Source organism: Tachyglossus aculeatus, chromosome 17 (assembly GCF_015852505.1).
Source record: "Tachyglossus aculeatus isolate mTacAcu1 chromosome 17, mTacAcu1.pri, whole genome shotgun sequence".
Classification (NCBI taxonomy): Eukaryota; Metazoa; Chordata; class Mammalia; order Monotremata; family Tachyglossidae; genus Tachyglossus; species Tachyglossus aculeatus.
The window spans coordinates 11,788,787-11,807,133 of record NC_052082.1 but is presented as its reverse complement, the minus strand read 5'-3'; the positions used below and the strand labels follow the sequence as shown (position 1 = coordinate 11,807,133).

At 45.8% G+C, this 18,347-nt stretch overlaps 1 protein-coding gene across 1 annotated transcript in view; it reads right to left on the bottom strand.

Annotated features, from left to right (window-relative positions):
* ANTXR2 (ANTXR cell adhesion molecule 2) overlaps nt 1-18,347 on the bottom strand; it is a 168,109-nt gene that overhangs the window by 59,045 nt on the left and 90,717 nt on the right. Inside the window, exons 12-13 of the mRNA XM_038759122.1 lie at nt 16,000-16,095; nt 233-277 (exon numbers count right to left, since the gene is read on the bottom strand). Of these exons, the coding sequence (XP_038615050.1) occupies nt 233-277; nt 16,000-16,095 (141 nt within the window). The remainder of the gene's footprint in view (nt 1-232; nt 278-15,999; nt 16,096-18,347) is intronic.

Genomic DNA, 18,347 nt, shown 5'->3' with positions numbered 1-18,347 from the left:
GGGAACAGTCAATGGGATCTGTGGAAATGTTACACTAATCCCATCCTCCAAACTCTCTGCGGCTCCCTCCCATCTGGCTCATGGATGTAGTGAGAAAGACAAATCGACCTAGGCAACTTCCCTGCCCAAATATCCGTTGCGTTAGCGGGAGAAACTAAGCGTGACTAGTCAAACTCTGGTATAACGTCTAACGATCACTCCGATTCCCTCCTCCCTCAAGCGCCCCACATACCTCTTTAGGGGCTGGCGGAGGCGGTCGAGGGGGGTCCTTGATGACCTGCAGGGAAAGCACCAGAAATCCATGGTCAGTGGTCAGCGGGGGTCTGCCCCAGATCAACAGAGCACCACAACTCGCCAACACTCGCCCACCAATCGGTCAGGGTCACTTGCAAGTCGGATCTACCACTGGTAAATCATCTTAAATTCCTGCCTAGCATCCCCAGTTGCATAAAACCATCAGACACCTCTCACACTTAATGTCTATACATTTATTCAATTTTACACTCAATTATTAATTTTGATTTCTCTGTTGGTAAGTACTTTTACTACTCTGTTAGACTGTAAGGAGTACCCCTCTCCCCCTCCTCCCTCCCGCCTTACCTCCCTCCCTTCCCCACAGCACCTGTATATATGTATATACGTTTGTATGGATTTATTACTCTATTTATTTTACTTGTACATATTTATTCTATTTAGTTTATTCTGTTAATATGTTTTGTTTTGTTCTCTGTCTCCCCCTTCTAGACTGTGAGCCCACTGTTGGGTAGGGACCGTCTCTATATGTTGCCAATTTGGACTTCCCAAGCGCATAATACAGTGCTCTGCACACAGTAAGTGCTCAATAAATACGATTGAATGAATGAATGAATGTAAGCTCCCTCTGAGTAGGGAACATGTCACCTGCTTGCTTTTGAACTTCCTAAACACTTAATACAGTGATTGCACCTAATGAGTGCTCAATAAAGGATATTACTACAACAATTATTGCTTCTACTAATACTCTTAGCACTATTACTCTTCCCTGGGATATGGGGCAGAGGTGGGTCTTTTCTATTTAATTCCACTTCTACAGAAATTCTCAAATACTGGCATGCATTTAAAACCACGGAAAAACCTAAAGAATGAAATGAAACATTTCTAGCACTACAACTGCATATCCATTCACTTAGGATGGGGCTCTTTCATATGGCAGATAAACGTTTATGGTTTCATTTTAATCCATTTTAATTCTTTAATGCACTTCCTTAGCAATAAGCTCAAAACCCCGTTTTAACTTGGGCTTTTTCCATGACAAAACTGTCAGAAACTTTCCCCAAAGCCCAAATCTCCCAAATTTTTCCAGCAAATAATGCAACTTTTGAATCCCTTATTTTTCATCGTTAAAATACAAATAGTCATTCTTGTCAAACAGGAATAAGAGTCAGCTAAGATGACTGCATTTTCTTTGCTGCTAAATGAATTAAGTGAAATCACCCCATCGGTTGAAAGAATGTATCATTCAAATGACAGATTTAGAGCACTGAAGACCCAAAAACAAAACAGAAAACGTCAGGAAAAATCCAACTTTCTCCCAAAGATTTTCCTATGTTTCCAGTCTGAAAGTGACAAATTGGTGGAATATTTTCTTTTACAGTTCCATGTGAAACATTTTCTTTTGGGATGATGGATAAACAGGATACAGACTACACCAGGTTTGTAATATGGCTGATGTAACCACTTCCTGGATAATCCTGGTTATTTTTTTTCCCTTATCTTTTCTCCAGTCAATCCACTGATGCTACTTATTGAGCGGTGACCTGGTGCAAAGCACTATACTAACCGCCTGGGAAAGTACAATACAACAGAGTTGGTAGACATGACCCCTGCCCCAATCAATCAATGGTGTTTACTGAATGCTTACTGTGTGCAGAGCACTGTAGTAAGCGCTTGGGAGAGTACAATACAACAGAGTTGGTAGTCAGAATCCCTGCCCGCAAAGAGCTTACAGTCTAGAATTTTTATTTATTTATAATAATAATAATGATGATGGCATTTATTAAGCGCTTACTACATGCAAAGCACTGTTCTAAGTGCTGGGGAGGATACAAGGTGATCAGGTTGTCCCACTTGGGGCTCACAGTCTTAATCCCCATTTTACAGATGGGGCCAGAGAAGTGAAGTGACTTGCCCAAAGTCACACAGCTGACAATTGGCGGAGCTGGGATTTGAACCCATGGCCTCTGACTCCAAAGCCCGGGCTCTTTCCACTGAGCCACACTGCTTCTCTCTCTATAATATATATATATATATATATAAATATATAATATTTATATTAACGTCTGTCTCCCCCTCTAGACCGTGAGCTCGTTGTGGGCAGGAATGTGTCTGTTGTTATATTCTACTCTCCCAAGCGCTTATTACAGTGCTTTACACACAGTAAGCGCTCAATAAATACGACTGAATGGATGAATGAATGAATAGGAGGAGCAAGTCTCCATTCAAGACCCTGAAGGCTGACCGAACGGAGAAATCTTGCTAAGAGCGGAGAATACAAACTGCCGTTTGTTGCTGGCGACAGCTTTTATTTTCATTTTTTTTCTTACTTCTCGTAAACTGGGAAGTAAGAATCTTCCTTGTACATATCTATTCTATTTATTTTATTTTGTTAGTATGTTTGGTTTTGTTCTGTCTCCCCCTTTTAGACTGTGAACCCACTGTTGGGAAGGGACTGTCTCTATAAGTTGCCAACTTGTACTTCCCAAGCGCTTAGTACAGTGCTCTGCACACAGTAAGCGCTCAATAAATACGATTGATTGATTGATTGGTTGATTGATTGGGAACCGCAAAAGGGGTGCTCGGGTACTTGTGGGTTCAGGCGGCAGCAAGTCACGCCAGTCTGGGACCGTGATTAAAAATACAATTAAGCCCTGTTCCCCTCACACAGAACGGGGAGATCGGCAAGATTGCAGGCCTGCCCGCTCCCCGTGACCCAAGGAGCCGACAGAAGCAGGATGGCCTAGTGTCAAGAGCAAAGGCTTAGGAGTCAGAGGATGTGGGTTCTAATCCCGCTTCCACCGCGTGTCTGCTGTGAGAGCTTGGTCAAGTCAGCGTAGCTCAGTGGAAAGAGCCCAGGCTTTGGAGTCAGAGGTCACGGGTTTATATCCCCGCTCTGCCAATTGCCAGTTGTGTGACTTTGGGCAAGTCACTTCACTTCTCTGGGCCTCAGTTACCTCATCTGGAAAATGGGGATTAAAACTGTGAGCCACCCGTGGGACAACCTGATCACCTTGCAACCTTCCCAGCGCTTAGAACAGTGCTTGGCACATAGTAAGTGCTTAATAAATGCCATTATTATTATTATTAAGTCACTTCTCTGGGCCTCAGTTCCCTCATTGGGAAAATGGGGATGAAGACTGAGAGCCCATATGGGGCAGGAACTGTGTCCAAACTGATTACCTTGTATCTATCCCAGAATTTAGAACAGTGCTTGGCACATAGTAAGCATTTGACAAATACTATTATTATTATCATTATTATTATCTCAAGTCAGATCTTCAGACAACGGTCACGGCACCTGACCAAAAGCCAGCCCAGGGAACAACTCCGCTCAAGGCTCTTTAGATCAGAGACCCAGCCATGGACATGTTCCCCTCACACAGGACGGGGAGATCAGCTGATAGCAGGCCAGCCCCCTCCCCGTGACCCAAGGAGCCTTCTACAGCCCACCCTGCACCCTCCGCTCCTCTGCCGCTAATCTCCTCACCGTCCCTCGTTCTCGCCTGTCCCGCCATCGACCCACGTCCTCCCCCGGGCCTGGAATGCCTTCCCTCTGCCCATCCGCCAAGCTAGCTCTCTTCCTCCCTTCAAGGCCCTACTGAGAGCTCACCTCCTCCAGGAGGCCTTCCCACACTCACTCCCCTCGTCCCCCTCTCCATCCACCCCATCTTACCTCCTTCCCTTCCCCACACCACCTGTATATATGTATATATGTTTGTACATATTTATTACTCTATTTATTTATTTTACTTGTACATATCTATTTATTTTATTTTGTTAGTATGTTTGGTTTTGTTCTCTGTCTCCCCCTTTTAGACTGTGAGCCCACTGTTGGGAGGGGACTGTCTCTATATGTTGCCAATTTGTACTTCCCAAGCGCTTAGTACAGTGCTCTGCACACAGTAAGCGCTCAATAAATACGATTGATGAAGGAGCCGACTGAAGCAGTGTGGCCTAGTGTCTACAGCCCGGGCCTGAGAGCCAGAAGGACCTGGGTTCTAATCCCAGCTCTGCCACTTGTGTGCTGGGGGAGATTGGGCAAGTCACCTCACTTCTCTGGAAAGAAGAAGTGGGTTTGGGGACTGGGAGACCCATGTGGGGCAGGGACTGTTCCCCACCTGATTAGCTTGTATCTAACCCAGCACTTAGAACAATGCTTGACACACAGCAAGCACTTAATATCATGATTAGTAGTAGTATTAATATTATTCATTCAGTCAGTCATTGTCGTATTTATTGAGTGCTTACTGTGTGCAGAGCACTGTACTAAGCGCTTGGGAAGTACAAGTTGGCAACATACAGAGAAGGTCCCTACCCAACAACAGGCTCACAGTCTAGAAGGGGGAGACAGACAACAAAACAAAACATATTAACAAAATAAAATAAATAGAATAAATATGTACAAATAAGAGTAATAAATAGAGTAATAAATAAATGAATAGAGTAATAAATAAATAGAGTAATCCATCAATGGTACATATTGAGCAATGACTGTGAGGACAGCACTGTACTAGCTCACTTTCCCTTCTGCATCATCTACGCGCTTCAATCCGTGACCTTCGGACACATGATTCAAGCGCTTAGTCCAGTGCTCTGCACACAGTAAGCGCTCGATAAATACGATTGAATGAATGAATGATATTCTTCCCAACCCCACAGCACTTATGTATATATCTTTGAATTATATATGGTAAATTATTCATACTAACGTCCGTCTCCCCCTCTAGACTGTGAGTTCATTATGGGGAGGGAATGTGTCTGCTAATCCTGTTGCACCCCCTCCCCCCAAGCGCTTAGTACGGTGCTCTGCACATAGTAAGCGCTCAACAATCACTGATCGATAGATTGATTTGAGCTGTTCAGATTTCATCCCGGTCAGTTGGCAGTGAATCAGGATTCCTTTTGGGAGGGGAGGCCCTGTTGCCATTCCCTATGGAACAAGTAGGAAATCAATTTTGCCTGGAAGTAGGAGGAAATGTCCCTGCACTCCTCTGTGTCCCAGCTCAGAGGCGCCAAAGTCTGCAGTCAGGCCTGACAAGGAGGAGGAGGAGATTCTATTTAAAGGACATAAAGCTTCACTCCATATTCCTTCCTCTTGATTAGTTCAATTTAGATCCTCCTGAAATTAAATCAGCACCACACATGGTAAACGCTCGGCAGAGTCAGAAACATATGCCAGACTATTCCAAACACAAACTGGGTTGTTAGCAGTCTGATTAGCTCCGCACAGAAGATGAGATGGCAAACCGCTTCTCCAGAGGTCCCCGGCCCTCCCACCGGCCACCCCCGCCCTCAGTCGAGGTCGCCAGCTTTGTGGGGGTTCCCAATTGGCCCCCGATTCCCTCATCCCTATCCCACGTGAGCCAGGCATATGCTTCACCTTCTTTCATGCCAAACTCCCTCCTCCCTGCCTTGTTTCTGCCAATCCCCTTTTTTCTGCCTGTCCCTTCTAGACTGTAAGCTTCGTGTGAGCAGGGAACGGGTCTGTTATATCATTATATTGAACTCTCCCAAGCTCTTAGCCCAGTGCTCTGCACACAGTAAGCACTCAATAAATATGATTGACAACCCACGTCCCTTCTCTGCTCGCCTCCACTACAGAGAACCCACCATTCATTCAGTCATTCATTCAATCGTACTTCTTGAGCACTTACTGTGTGCCGAGCACTATGCCAAGTGGTACAACAATAAACAGACGTATTCCCTGCCCACAACGAGCTTACACTTAGCCCATTTGGCTGAGCCCAACGAGGTTAAAAATCTGACGTCCAGTCCAGCGGTCGCCGCCCCCCACATCCACCCCCCACATCCACCCAAGTCCAAGGATTCCCAAGCCCTACGAAGAAGTCACTCGGCCTCAATAGCCGGCCGGACCCATCCCACAGATCCCGGCCGGGAAAATATGGGCTGGGTCAACACAGGACTGAATCCCGTTGGATACAAGCAGCCCATACGCCCTCCCTGCATCCTGGGACCCTGTGTGAGGCTAAACACAAAGGGGAAGGAGAGTGAATGCATAATTTAAGTGTTCTCTGGTTTTGCTTTCTCTCCATAAAATTGCAGGCTCTAAAAAGGCAAATTCTATGCTTTTTACTTCTGTTGTACGCTCCCCAGTGCCTAGTACAGGGGTCTGCCAACAGTTCGTGCTCAGAGTTATTGGTGTGCCTATGTTGACGTTGGAGACCTCCTGTTGAGCTCAGCTGAGCGGGAGAGAAAGCCCAAACAAAGAACCTTTAAATCTGCGGCTCCCAGAAATTCACAGTCAATCGTAGTTATTGAGCACTTACTTTGTGCAGAGCACTGTACTAATGGCTTGAGAGGATTCATTCATTCATTCAATTGCACTTATTGAGCGCTTACTGTGTGCAGAGCACTGGACTAAGCACTTGGGAAGTACAAGTTGGCAACGTATAGAGACGGTCCCTACCCAACAGTGGGCTCACAGTCTAGAAGGGGAGAATACAATATAATAATATAGCAGACCCATTCCTTGCCCACAGTGAGCTTACAGTCTAGAGGAGGACACAGATATTACTGTGAATACCATTAACATGAATTAATATGAATAAATAAGTAATTTATAACATATAATTCAAAGATTTGTATCTAAGTGCTGTGGGCTCGGTCTCACTACACGCTGCTCCAGACAGAGGTCTGCCCACCAATCAACCAATCAATCACATTTATTGAGCGCTTACTCTGTGCAGAGCACTGTACTAAGTGCTTGGGAGAGTACAATAAAGCAATATAACAGACACATTCCCTGCTCACAGTGGGTCTAGGTTCCTTCTGAGGAGGGCAGCCCCTCGGGTGGGGATGTTCCTGCTGACTGTTGGGAAACTGATGGATTTCCACACGTGCCACACACATTCACAATCCACCTGGGGCTACCATCTTTCCAGGGCGGGTCCTTCTTTTGAGTGGGGTTGATTCCCCATAGAGCGCTCTCAGCCTGTTGTACAGTGCTCTGCACACAGTAAGTGCTCAATAAATACAATTGATTGATTGATGGACCATCAGGTGCCATTAAAGATGACACTGACAAAACAGAAGCCTTATAAAAACAATACGAAGCAGCTTGGCCTCGTGGATACAGCACAGAGAGTCAGAGGACCTGGGTTCTAATCCCTTGACCTTGGGCAAGTCACTTCACTTCTCTGTGCCTCAGTTATCTCATCTGTAAAATGGGAATTAAGACTCTAAGCCCCGTGTGGGACATGGACTGATTAGCTTGTAGCTACCCCAGTGGGACTCAACTGTGAGCCCACTGTTGGGTAGGGACCGTCTCTATATGTTGCCAACTTGTACTTCCCAAGCGCTTAGTACAGTGCTCTGCACACAGTAAGCACTCAATAAATACGATTGAATGAATGAATGAATGAAATGCAGGACAGAAAGATCCGGCACATAGTAAGCACTTAACACATACCATTAAAAATCAATCAATCAATAAGAAGAAAAACTGTGATATTTGTTAGGCACTTACTATGTTGTACTAAATGTTGGGGTAGATATAAGATAATAATAATAGTAATGGTATTTGTTAAGTGCTTACTACGTGCAAAGCACTGTTCTAAGTGCTGGGGGGGATACAAGGTGATCAGGTTGTCCCACGTGGAGCTCACAGTCTTAACCCCCATTTCCCAGATGAGGTCACTGAGGCACAGAGAAGTTAAGTGACTTGCCCAAAGTCACATAGCAGAAGTAGCAGAGCTGGGATTAGAACCCATGACCTCTGGCTCCCAAGCCCGTGCTCTTTCCACTGAGCCATGGGAAACATTATTATAATCAGGTCCAACACAGTTCCTGTCTCACATGGGGCTCACAGTCTAAAGGGAAGGGAAAACACTGAATCCCCATTTTAAAGATAACAATAACAATGATAATTGTGGGGTGTTTTTCATTCATTCATTCAATCGCATTTATTGAGCGCTTACTGTGTGCAGAGCACTGTACTAAGCGCTTGGGAAGTCCAAGTTAGCAATTCCATTCACCAAACTTCCAAGGAGATGACTACCTAGAATATTAAATCCTCCCTAAATACCAACCACAGGTGGAGGTACGTGAAATAGATTTGTCGTTTATTTATTCGGTTTCATGAGAAAACATCCCAGGGAGTTTTTAAGCACTTACTATGTCCCAAGCACTGTACTAAGTTCTGGGGTAGATACAAGGTCATCAGATCCCAAATAAGGCTCACCTACTAAGTAAGAGGGAGCACAGGCATTGAATCCTCATGTTGCAGATGAAGAAACTGAGGTACAGAGAAGTTGAGTGACTTGCCCAAACAGCAGGCAAGTGGCAGAACCAAGATTAGAACCCAAGTCCTCTCTCCGCCTGCAAGTGTGGCTGAAAATGCCGACGGCCAGCCTGACGCTCCCGTCCGCCCCGGAAGCCAATAAGGATGACGTCTGCCATTCCGCGGTGGTTGCCCTTGGTGGGGCAAGGCCCGTGTTCTTCACCCCGCTTTCTCCACAGCATTTGACATCTGATGCAGGCCAGGCTTCAAATTAGCCCTTTTAACTAAGATGGGAGCTGGGCTAGGATCTCCGTACCCATTTTAGTGCGTGCAGTGTGAGAAAGCAATCTCACAGAAGCGCAGATCTCCCCTGCCCTTCACACAGATCATACCCTGACAAAATGGTGGAAACGGGAAGTGTGCAAACAGCCAATCGCTCGTCAATCAATCAATCAATCGTATTTACTGAGCGCTTACTGTGGGCAGAGCACTGGACTAAGCACTTGGGAAGTACAAGTTGGCAACATATAAAGACAGTCCCTACTCAACAGTGGGCTCACAGTCTAAAAGGGGGAGACCGAGAACAAAACCAAACATACTAACAAAATAAAATAAATAGAATAGATATGTACAAGTAAAATAAATAAATAAATAGAGTAATAAATATCAACATGGAAGGGTTTAGGGTCAGCCGATTGTATTTACTGAGCACGTACTCTCAGTATGGAGCACTGGTGAATGTACAATATAACAATATGACAGACAGGTTTCTTGCCTACAATGAGCTTACAGTCTAGAATCTAGAGGAAGCTTCCTGACAGCATCGGGTGTGGAAGCAATTTGGGCAAAGTGACACTATTTGATGTAATGTTGAAGGGGAAGCTGGCTATGAGGAAGGACTCGAAGGTGATGAAAATCCATGAAAAACCGGAGAAATAGGCCATGAATGGCAACTTGGGGTTCATGCGGGAAACCAAACCAAGGAGGAAAACCTTATGGGTTGCAAGACCTGCCCGAGGTCACTATTCAACTCCAAAATGCCCCCGGGGTGAACCGCTTGAGATAGAATCGCTTCATCACTCTTTTGAAAGGAGCCGCCCAACTTAACCATCACTTTCTGATCCCAGCGTGGAACGATCCAGGCATAATAATAATAATAATGGCATTTGTTAAGCGCTTACTATGTGCAAAGCACTGTTCCTTGGCAGCTTGGAGGGTGAGGGATGCAGAGCAGAGCTCCTGGATTAGACCTGAGGCAAATTTTAAGAGAAGCAGCAGATTTCTGAGAAGCAGTGTGGCCTGCCAGAAAAAACACGGGACTAGGAGTCAGAGGACCTGGGTTCTAATCCCAGCTCCGCCACTTGTCTGCTGTGTGACCGTGGGCAAGTCACTTCGCTTCTCTGTGCCTCGGTTACCTCATCTGTAAAAATGGGGGTTAAGACTGTGAGCCCTAAGTGGGACAGGGTCTGGGTCTAATCTGATTATCCCTTTATTCATAACATAGCACTCATGTTCATATCTGCAATTTACTTATTTCTACTACTATCTGCTTGCCCCTCCAAACTGTAAGCTTGTAACCCACACCCTCTGATTCCAAAGCCCGTGCTCTTTCCACTGAGCCATGCTGCTTCCTTCATGAATCTCCCACTCCCAGTCCCACAGAATTTATGGACAAACTATAATTTATTTATTTATATTAATGTCTGTCTTCCTCTCTAGGCTGTAAGCTCATTGTAGGCAGGGAATGTGTCTATTTATTGTTATACCGTACTCTCCTAAGCACTTAGTGCAGGTGCCCTGCACATGGTAAGCGCTCAATAAATGCAATTTAATAACTCTTGTATCTACCCCCACCCTTAGTACAGTGCCTGGCAGACAGTAAGTGTTTAACAAATATCATAAAAAAAAATTTAAATTTTTTTAAAAAAGTACAATACTGTGAGAAAGAGCCAGGACCATTTTTACCCAGCAGCTTCAGCACCAGGCCAGACTCTGGAAGCCTTTTCCCACCCCTTGACCAACCATGCGGGGAACCTGACTCCTCTCCAGTTTCATTCATGTGATATTCCTCCTCCTGCCCGCACAGAGTCCAATACCCGTGGCAAGAACAAAGATTTCAGTTTGGAGGGGAGCCGACTTCTTTAAAAAAAAAAAAAGTGAGTTGCTTTAGGCAACAATCCCTTTGATCTGCTCATTAACACTTTTCAAATGCGGGAGTGATGTGGGCATTCTCCGCGTTAGAAAATGTCAGCATGTGTGCCTGAGCCAGCTTGACGCAATCATATGTTCTGATATTCGGGGAAGAGTGAACAGAACTGTCAACAGTGAGCTGCCGCGGAAATAAAGGCTGATTTCGGACGAGTTCTGCAGCTCAAGTAGCGTCTGCGGAATTATTCTCGTGAGGGGGTTTAACCGGGCCCCCCAAAGACACCGGGGGTGTCGCTTCCAAACGCCCACGAACTGGGATCCGCCAACGATGGCTGCTTCCCTCGTCTCTTCGGCCCGATGCCGGCGTGGGAGATTGATAGGCACGATCCAACTGGTACTTCCCAAGCGCTTAGTCCAGTGCTCTGCACACAGTAAGCGCTCAATAAATGCGATTGAATGAATTAATGAATGAATGACACCCCAAAATGCTCTGTGTGGAGTATGGAGTCCGCACTTGGAGCCATGACCTTTGGACACTGGATAGTCGCCCCATCTCAAATCCCTCAGCACCTATGTGGAGATCTTTATAAATACCTTATTTATTTGGATTAGTGTCCGTCTTCCCATCTAGACTGTAAGCTCGTTCTGGGCAGGGAATGTGTCTGCTGATTCTGCTGTGTTGTACTCTCCCAAGCGCTTAGTACGGTGCTCTGCGCACAGTAAGTGCTCAAATAAATACCATCGATTGAGTAATGATTCTGGCAGGGAATCCATTGCTTTGGATCCAATTTTCATTCATTCTTTCATTCGATTCAATCGTATTTATTGAGCGCTAACGGTGTGCAGAGCACTGTACTGAGCACTTGGGGGAGTACAATAGAACAATAAAAAGACAAATTCCCTGCCTAAAATGAGCTTACAGCCTAGAGAGGAAGACAGACATTAATATAAATAAATTGTGGTTTGTACATAAGTTCTGTGGGACTGGGAGTGGGAGATTAATGAAGGAAGCAGCGTGGCTCAGTGGAAAGGGCACGGGCTTTGGAGTCAGAGGCCGTGGGTTCAAATCCTGGCTCCGCCACTTGTCAGCTGTGTGACTTTGGGCAAGTCACTTCACTTCTCTGGGCCTCAGTTCCCTCATCTGTAAAATGGGGATGAAGACTGTGAGCCCCTCGTGGGACAACCTGATTACCTTGTATCTGCCCCAGCGCTTAGAACAGTGCTTTGCACATAGTAAGCGCTTAACAAATACCAACATTATTATTATTATTATTATTAAGGGAGCGAGTCAGGGAGATGCACAATGGAGAGGGAGAAGAGGAAAGGAGCTAGAAAGGAGCCAGATCTGAGCCCGGAGAATGGGGTCAGTGCCCCCTGCTACCTCCCTGAGACCATCATCACCGCCTGTCCGTCCCATGAGCCCGCTGTTGGGTAGGGACCGTCTCTATATGTTGCCAACTTGTACTTCCCAAGCGCTTAGTACAGTGCTCTGCACACAGTAAGCGCTCAATAAATATGATTGAAAGAATGAATGAATGAATGCAGCGTGGCCTACCGCCAAGAGCATGGGCTTGGGAGTTGGAGGTTGTGGCTTCTAATCCCACTTGTCTGCTGTGTGACCCTGGGCAAGTCACTTCACTTCTCTGGGCCTCAGTTACCTCATCTGTAAAATGGGGATTGAAACTGTGAGCCCCAAGGGGGCAGGGACAGTGTCCAACCTGATTACCTTGTATCTGTCTCAGTGCTTAGAACAGTGCTTGGCACATATTGAGAATTTAAGAAATACCCTAGTAATAATAATAATAATAATAATAATAATGGTATTTGTTAAGTGCTTACTATGTGCCAGGCACTGTTGTAAGCCCTGGGGGGGATACAATAATAACAATAATAATAATAATAATGGCATTTGTTAAGCACTTACTACATGCCAAGCACTGTTCTAAGCCCTGGGGGTATACAAGGTAATCGGGTTGTCCCACATGGGGCTCATAGTCTTCATCTCCGTTTTACAGCTGAGGTAAATGAGGCACAGAGAAGTTAAGTGACTTGCCCAAAGTCACACAGATTTATTACTCTATTCATTTTACTTGTACATATTTACTATTCTGTTTATTGTTCCCGATGTGCATCTAGCTTTATTTCTATTTATTCTGATGACGTGACACCTGTCCACATGTTCTGTCTTGTTGCCTGTCTCCCTGTTCTAGACTGTGAGCCCGCTGTTGGGTAGGGAGCGTCTCTAGATGTTGCCAACTTGGACATCCCAAGCGCTTAGTAGAGTGCTCTGCACACAGTAAGCGCTAAATAAATGCGATTGAATGAATGAACGAATGAAAGTGGCAGAGCCAGGATTAGGATTTGAGTCCCTTTCGTCCGCCCAGGGCGACGGGCGGGGGTGGCAGACAACCCCCTTCCGACCCTCTTCCAAAGACGCCTTTGCAGGAGAGATCGACGGTGAGGCACGTCTAACTTAGAGAGAATAATTGGCTAGAAACTGGGCCCATAAATAATGCTCAAATGTTGGATGGGGACCAGGACAAGGAGCGCGAGGGTTCGGGATAATGAGCTCGGGACCCCGCTGTCAAAACAAACAGGCCGGGACCGGCGGGCTGAGAAGCCCGTGCGGCCTCCGGCGGAGCGGCCCGCACCTCGGCAATAGCTCCTAAGGCAACACTTCATTTCGAGAGGCAACAAAACATAAATAATTTTAATTGATGGTGCGGAGGCAGAGTATTAAAATTTAAACGACTTCTGCTTTATTGCTCATTCAGAAAATCAGGCTGATTTCAAAGGAACTCGATAAAGGCAGCGGGGGCCCTCCTCAATGATAAAAGCGCGTCCAGTGTGCTAACTTTCGCGGGTTAGGAAGAATAGCACAGCTGTTGTTGGCTAAAAAAAAGGTTTCTTTACAGCCACGGTCAGACCTAACCCCAGTGAAACCTCAATTTATTAGAAGTAATTTGGGTTTCAAAAAGAAATCATTTTGAGAGGTGCTTTCCGAAAACAAATTGGGGGGGAATTGGGAAGGCGTAGCTTATGTATTCTCTGGGAAAACGAGCATTTGATTTCCCCTCATTTTGGGGAACGGTAGCAAATGGCAGGAAAGGGTAGAAAATTGTTGGGTTCTCTTGGCATGTTCACCTGTTTAGTTATAGCTAGATACTACATGTCTAATCAATCAATGGTATTTATCGAGTGCTCACTGGGCGTAGAGCACTGTACTAAGCACTAAACAAGTCCAGAAAACTTCACTCTTACCCCTCATCTGTATTTTAGGCATGGATCGTTCTTCCAGGAGCTATGATTGGAAAACTGTCATTTCTAGGAGAAGCAGTGTGGCCTAACGGAAAGAGCCTGGGTTTTGGAGTCAGAGGACCTGAGTTGAATCCCAGCTCCAGTACTTGTCTGTTGTGCAACCTTGGACAAATCACTTAACATCTTTGTGCCTCAGTTTCCTCATCTGTAAAATGGGGGCTCAATCTCTGTTTTCCCTCCTACTGTGAGTCCCCTAGCTCCTCCCTCTCCCCATCCCACCTTACCTCCTTCCCCTCCCCACAGCACCTGCATATATGTTTATTTGTACATATTTATTCTATTTATTTTATTTTGTTAATATGTTTTGTTTTGTTGTCTGTCTCCCCTTTCTAGACTGTGAGCCCGCTGTTGGGTACGGACCATCTCTATATGTTGCCAACTTGTACTTCCCAAGCGCTTAGTACAGTGCTCTACACGCAATAAGCGCTCAATAAATACGATTGAATGAATATGTTTGTACATATTTATTACTGTATTTATTTATTTTACTTGTACATATTTATTCTATTTATTTTATTTTGTTAATATGTTTTGTTTTGTTCTCTGTCTCCCCCTTCTAGACTGTGAGCCTGCTGTTGGGTAGGGACCATCTATCTCTATATCTTGCCAACTTGTACTTCCCAAGTGCTTAGTACAGTGCTCTGCACACAGTAAGCGCTCATTAAATACAATTGAATGAATGAATGAATAAAGACTGGGTATCAACTGAGTACCGGGTATTGTATGCAACATTCATTTGACTGTATTTATTGAGCCCTTACTGTAGGCAAAGCACTGTACTAAATGCTTGTGAAAGCAGTGAAGCAGTGTGGCTCAGTAGGAAAGAGCATGGGCTTTGGAGTCAGAGGTCATGGGTTCAAATCCCGGCTCCCCCAATTGTCAGGTGTGTGACTTTGGGCAAATCACTTAACTTCTCTGTGCCTCAGTTACCCCATCTGTAAAATGGGGATTAAGACTGTGAGTCCCACGAGGGACAACCTGATCACCTTGTAACCTCCCCAGCGCTTAGAACAGTGCTTTGCACATAGTAAGCGCTTAATAAATGCCATCATTATTATTATTATTACAAAATAACAATAAAAGGATGCATTCCCTGCCCACAATGAGCTTACAGTCAGCATCAGAAGCAGCGTGGCTCAGTGGCAAGAGCCCGGGCTTTGGAGTCAGAGGTCATGGGTTCAAATCCTGACTCTACCACTTGTCAGCTGTGTGACTTTGGGAAAGTCACTTAACTTCTCTGGGCTTCAGTTCCCTTATCTGTAAAATGGGGATTAAGACTGTGAGCCCCACGTGGGACAACCTGATCATCTTGCATCGTCCCCAGTGCTTAGAACAGTGCTCTGCACATAGTAAGCGCTTAACAAATGCTATCATTATTATTATTACTATAACCACTCTGAGAGGAAGAGCCCAGCAGAAAACCCCATTTTGACTTTCCACGTTCTGCAGGTGGAATAGTGAATAAAGCGCTTAGTACAGTGCTCTGCACACAGTAAGCACTCAATAAATACGATTGAATGAATGAATGCAGGTGAAGCTGCCAACTCCCTACCCTAGCAACAGCCAGTGGCCCTGTGGATGGAGCACGCTTCCGGGACTCAGAAGGACGTGAGTTCCAATCCCGGCTCCGCCAACTTGCCCGCTGTGTGACTTTGGGCAAGTCACTAAACTTCTCTGTGCCTCAGTTACCTCATCTGTAAAATGAGGATGAAGACTGTGAGCCCCCCGAGGGACAACCTGATCACCTTGTAACCTCCCCAGCGCTTAGAACAGTGCTTTGCACATAGTAAGCGCTTAATAAATGCCATCATTATTATTATTATTACCACCTTGGTCCAGTCACTCCTCTGGGCCTCGGTTACCTCATCTGTAAAATGTGGTTAAGCCTGCGAGCCCCACGTGGGACACGGACTGTGTCCAACCTGATAAGCTTGTCTCTACCCCAGCACTTACTTAGTACAGTGCCTGGCACACAGTAGTAAGCGCTTAACAGATATCCTAAAATTAAAAACCCACCCCGAGGAGGTTCAATCACTCACCACTTTGCAGCAAAGGGGCCAGAACCACCAGAGCAGGCCGATGGCAAGCAGCAACAGCAGCACCAGGATGGCGATGACGACCGCTGCTCCGCTGGACTGTGGGAGAGAAGAGAGAGACAGCGGGGCGGTCTCCTTAGCGGAGTTGGCATCCAGTCCCATTCGGAACACTTACAAAGGCGAAAGGGCCGCGGGGACGACATTCGTGTGTCCAAGCTGGATTTCGGCCCGGCGTTCCTGCTTTTCCACCACTCTTTTCCATTCCAAACCAATCCCAAACCCTGTAGCTACCCCAAGGAGGAGGACGGGAGTGGAGGAAGGAGAACGGATTGCTTCGCACACTACCAGATGTATGCAATAAATACTATTGATTAATTTATCTGAATGCCCTCCCTCCCCACATCCACCAAGCTAGCTCTCTTCCTCCCTTCAAAGCCCTACTGAGAGCTCACCTCCTCCAGGAGGCCTTCCCAGATGAGCCCCCCCCATTCATCTCCTCCTCCCCATCCCCCCGCCCTACCTCCTTCCCCTCCCCACAGCACCTGTATAGATGTTTGTACATATTTATTACTCTATTTATTTTCCTTGTACATATTTACTATTCTATTTATTTTGTTAATTTGTTTTGTTGTCTGTCTCCCCCTTCTAGACTGTGAGCCTGCTGTTGGGTAGGGACCGTCTCTATATGTTGCCAACATGTACTTCCCAAGTGTTTAGTACAGTGCTCTGCACACAGTAAGTGCTCAATAAATGCGACTGAATGAATTAATTAATTAATTAATTTTGCCGCGGACCCCTTTCCCACATCCTCCCTCTGGCCTGGAACTCCCTTCCCTTTGATATGTGCCAGACCACCATTCTCCTCACCTTCAAAGCCTTATTAAGATCACAACTCCTCCAGGAGGCCTTCCCTGATTAAACCCTCTGTTCCCCCACTCCCTCTCCCTTCATATGCCATCTGTGCACTTGCATCTGTGACCTTTGGGCATCTGGTAATAATAATAATGGCATTTATTAAGTGCTTACTATGTGCAAAGCACTGTTCTAAGCGCTGGAGGGGAATACAAAGTGATCAGGTTGTCCCACATGGGGCTTATAGTCTTCATCCCCATTTTCTAGTTGAGATAACTGAGGCACAGAGAAGTTAAGTGACCTACCCAAACTTATGCACATATCTATAGATTATATATTTATGTTAATAATAATATTAATAGTAATGATGGTATTTGTTAAGCACTATGTGCAAAGCACTGTTCTAAGCGCTTGGGGGATACAAAGTGATCAGGTTGTCCCACATGGAGCTCACAATCTTAATCCCCATTTTACAGATGAGGTCACTGAGGCACAGAGAAGTTAAGTGACTTGCCCAAAGTTACTGGCAGCTGGCAAGTGGCAGAGCCGGGATTAGAACCCATGACCTCTGACTCCCACAGCCACGCTGCTCTTTCTAGACTGAAAGCTGGCTGTGGGCAGGGAACATATCTCTCAAATCTGTTGTACTGTACTCTATCAAGCATTAAGTACAGTGCACAGCACATGGTTAGTGCTCAATAAATACCACTGCTTGATTGATTTGAAAACATTAACACTTTGCAAGGTTCCAAAATAATGCAAAGGAGGGGTCATTCTCATATATGCGCTTAGTCCAGCGCTCTGCACACAGTAAGCGCTCAATGAATACGATTGAATGAATATGCAAATATTGATTGTTCGGGCACTATCGTAATCGCTAAAAGTCTCAAGTACCTGTCCTTCCGACCTTCCTTATGCCCCCCAAAAGTCCTTCTAGTTCAAGAAAGTCCTGGAGGCTGGAGAGGCGGGGGCCTGGGGTGTCTGAATAGCCCTATTTAGGAGGCACTTTTCACCCCAGATGGACAGAGGGACGAGGAAAGGATCCCGAAAAATCGCCTGCCTCACCCCATTAAACTGGGACTGCCGCACGGCAAATGGTGAGCTGGGAGCCTTCCCCAACTAAGCCCTCCTTTCCTCTTCTCCCACTCCCTTCTGCGTCACTCTGACTTGCTCCCTTTATTCATCCCCCGCCTCCCTGCCCCACAGAAATCACGTACATATCTGTTATTAATTTAAGGAGTATATGCAGTGCACTGGGCTAAGGGCCTGGGAAAGTGCAATACAACGATAAAGAGTGACCATCCCTGACCGCAGTGAGCTCACCGTCTAGATGGGGGGAGACCATACAAATAAATAAAAATAATACAATACAAATAAACAGACATCAATATAAATAAATAAAATTACGGATAGATACGTAGGTTCTGGGGGAGCAGGTCAGGTTGATGCAGAAGGGAGTGGGAGATGAGGAAAAGTGGGGCTTAATCTGGGAAGGCCTC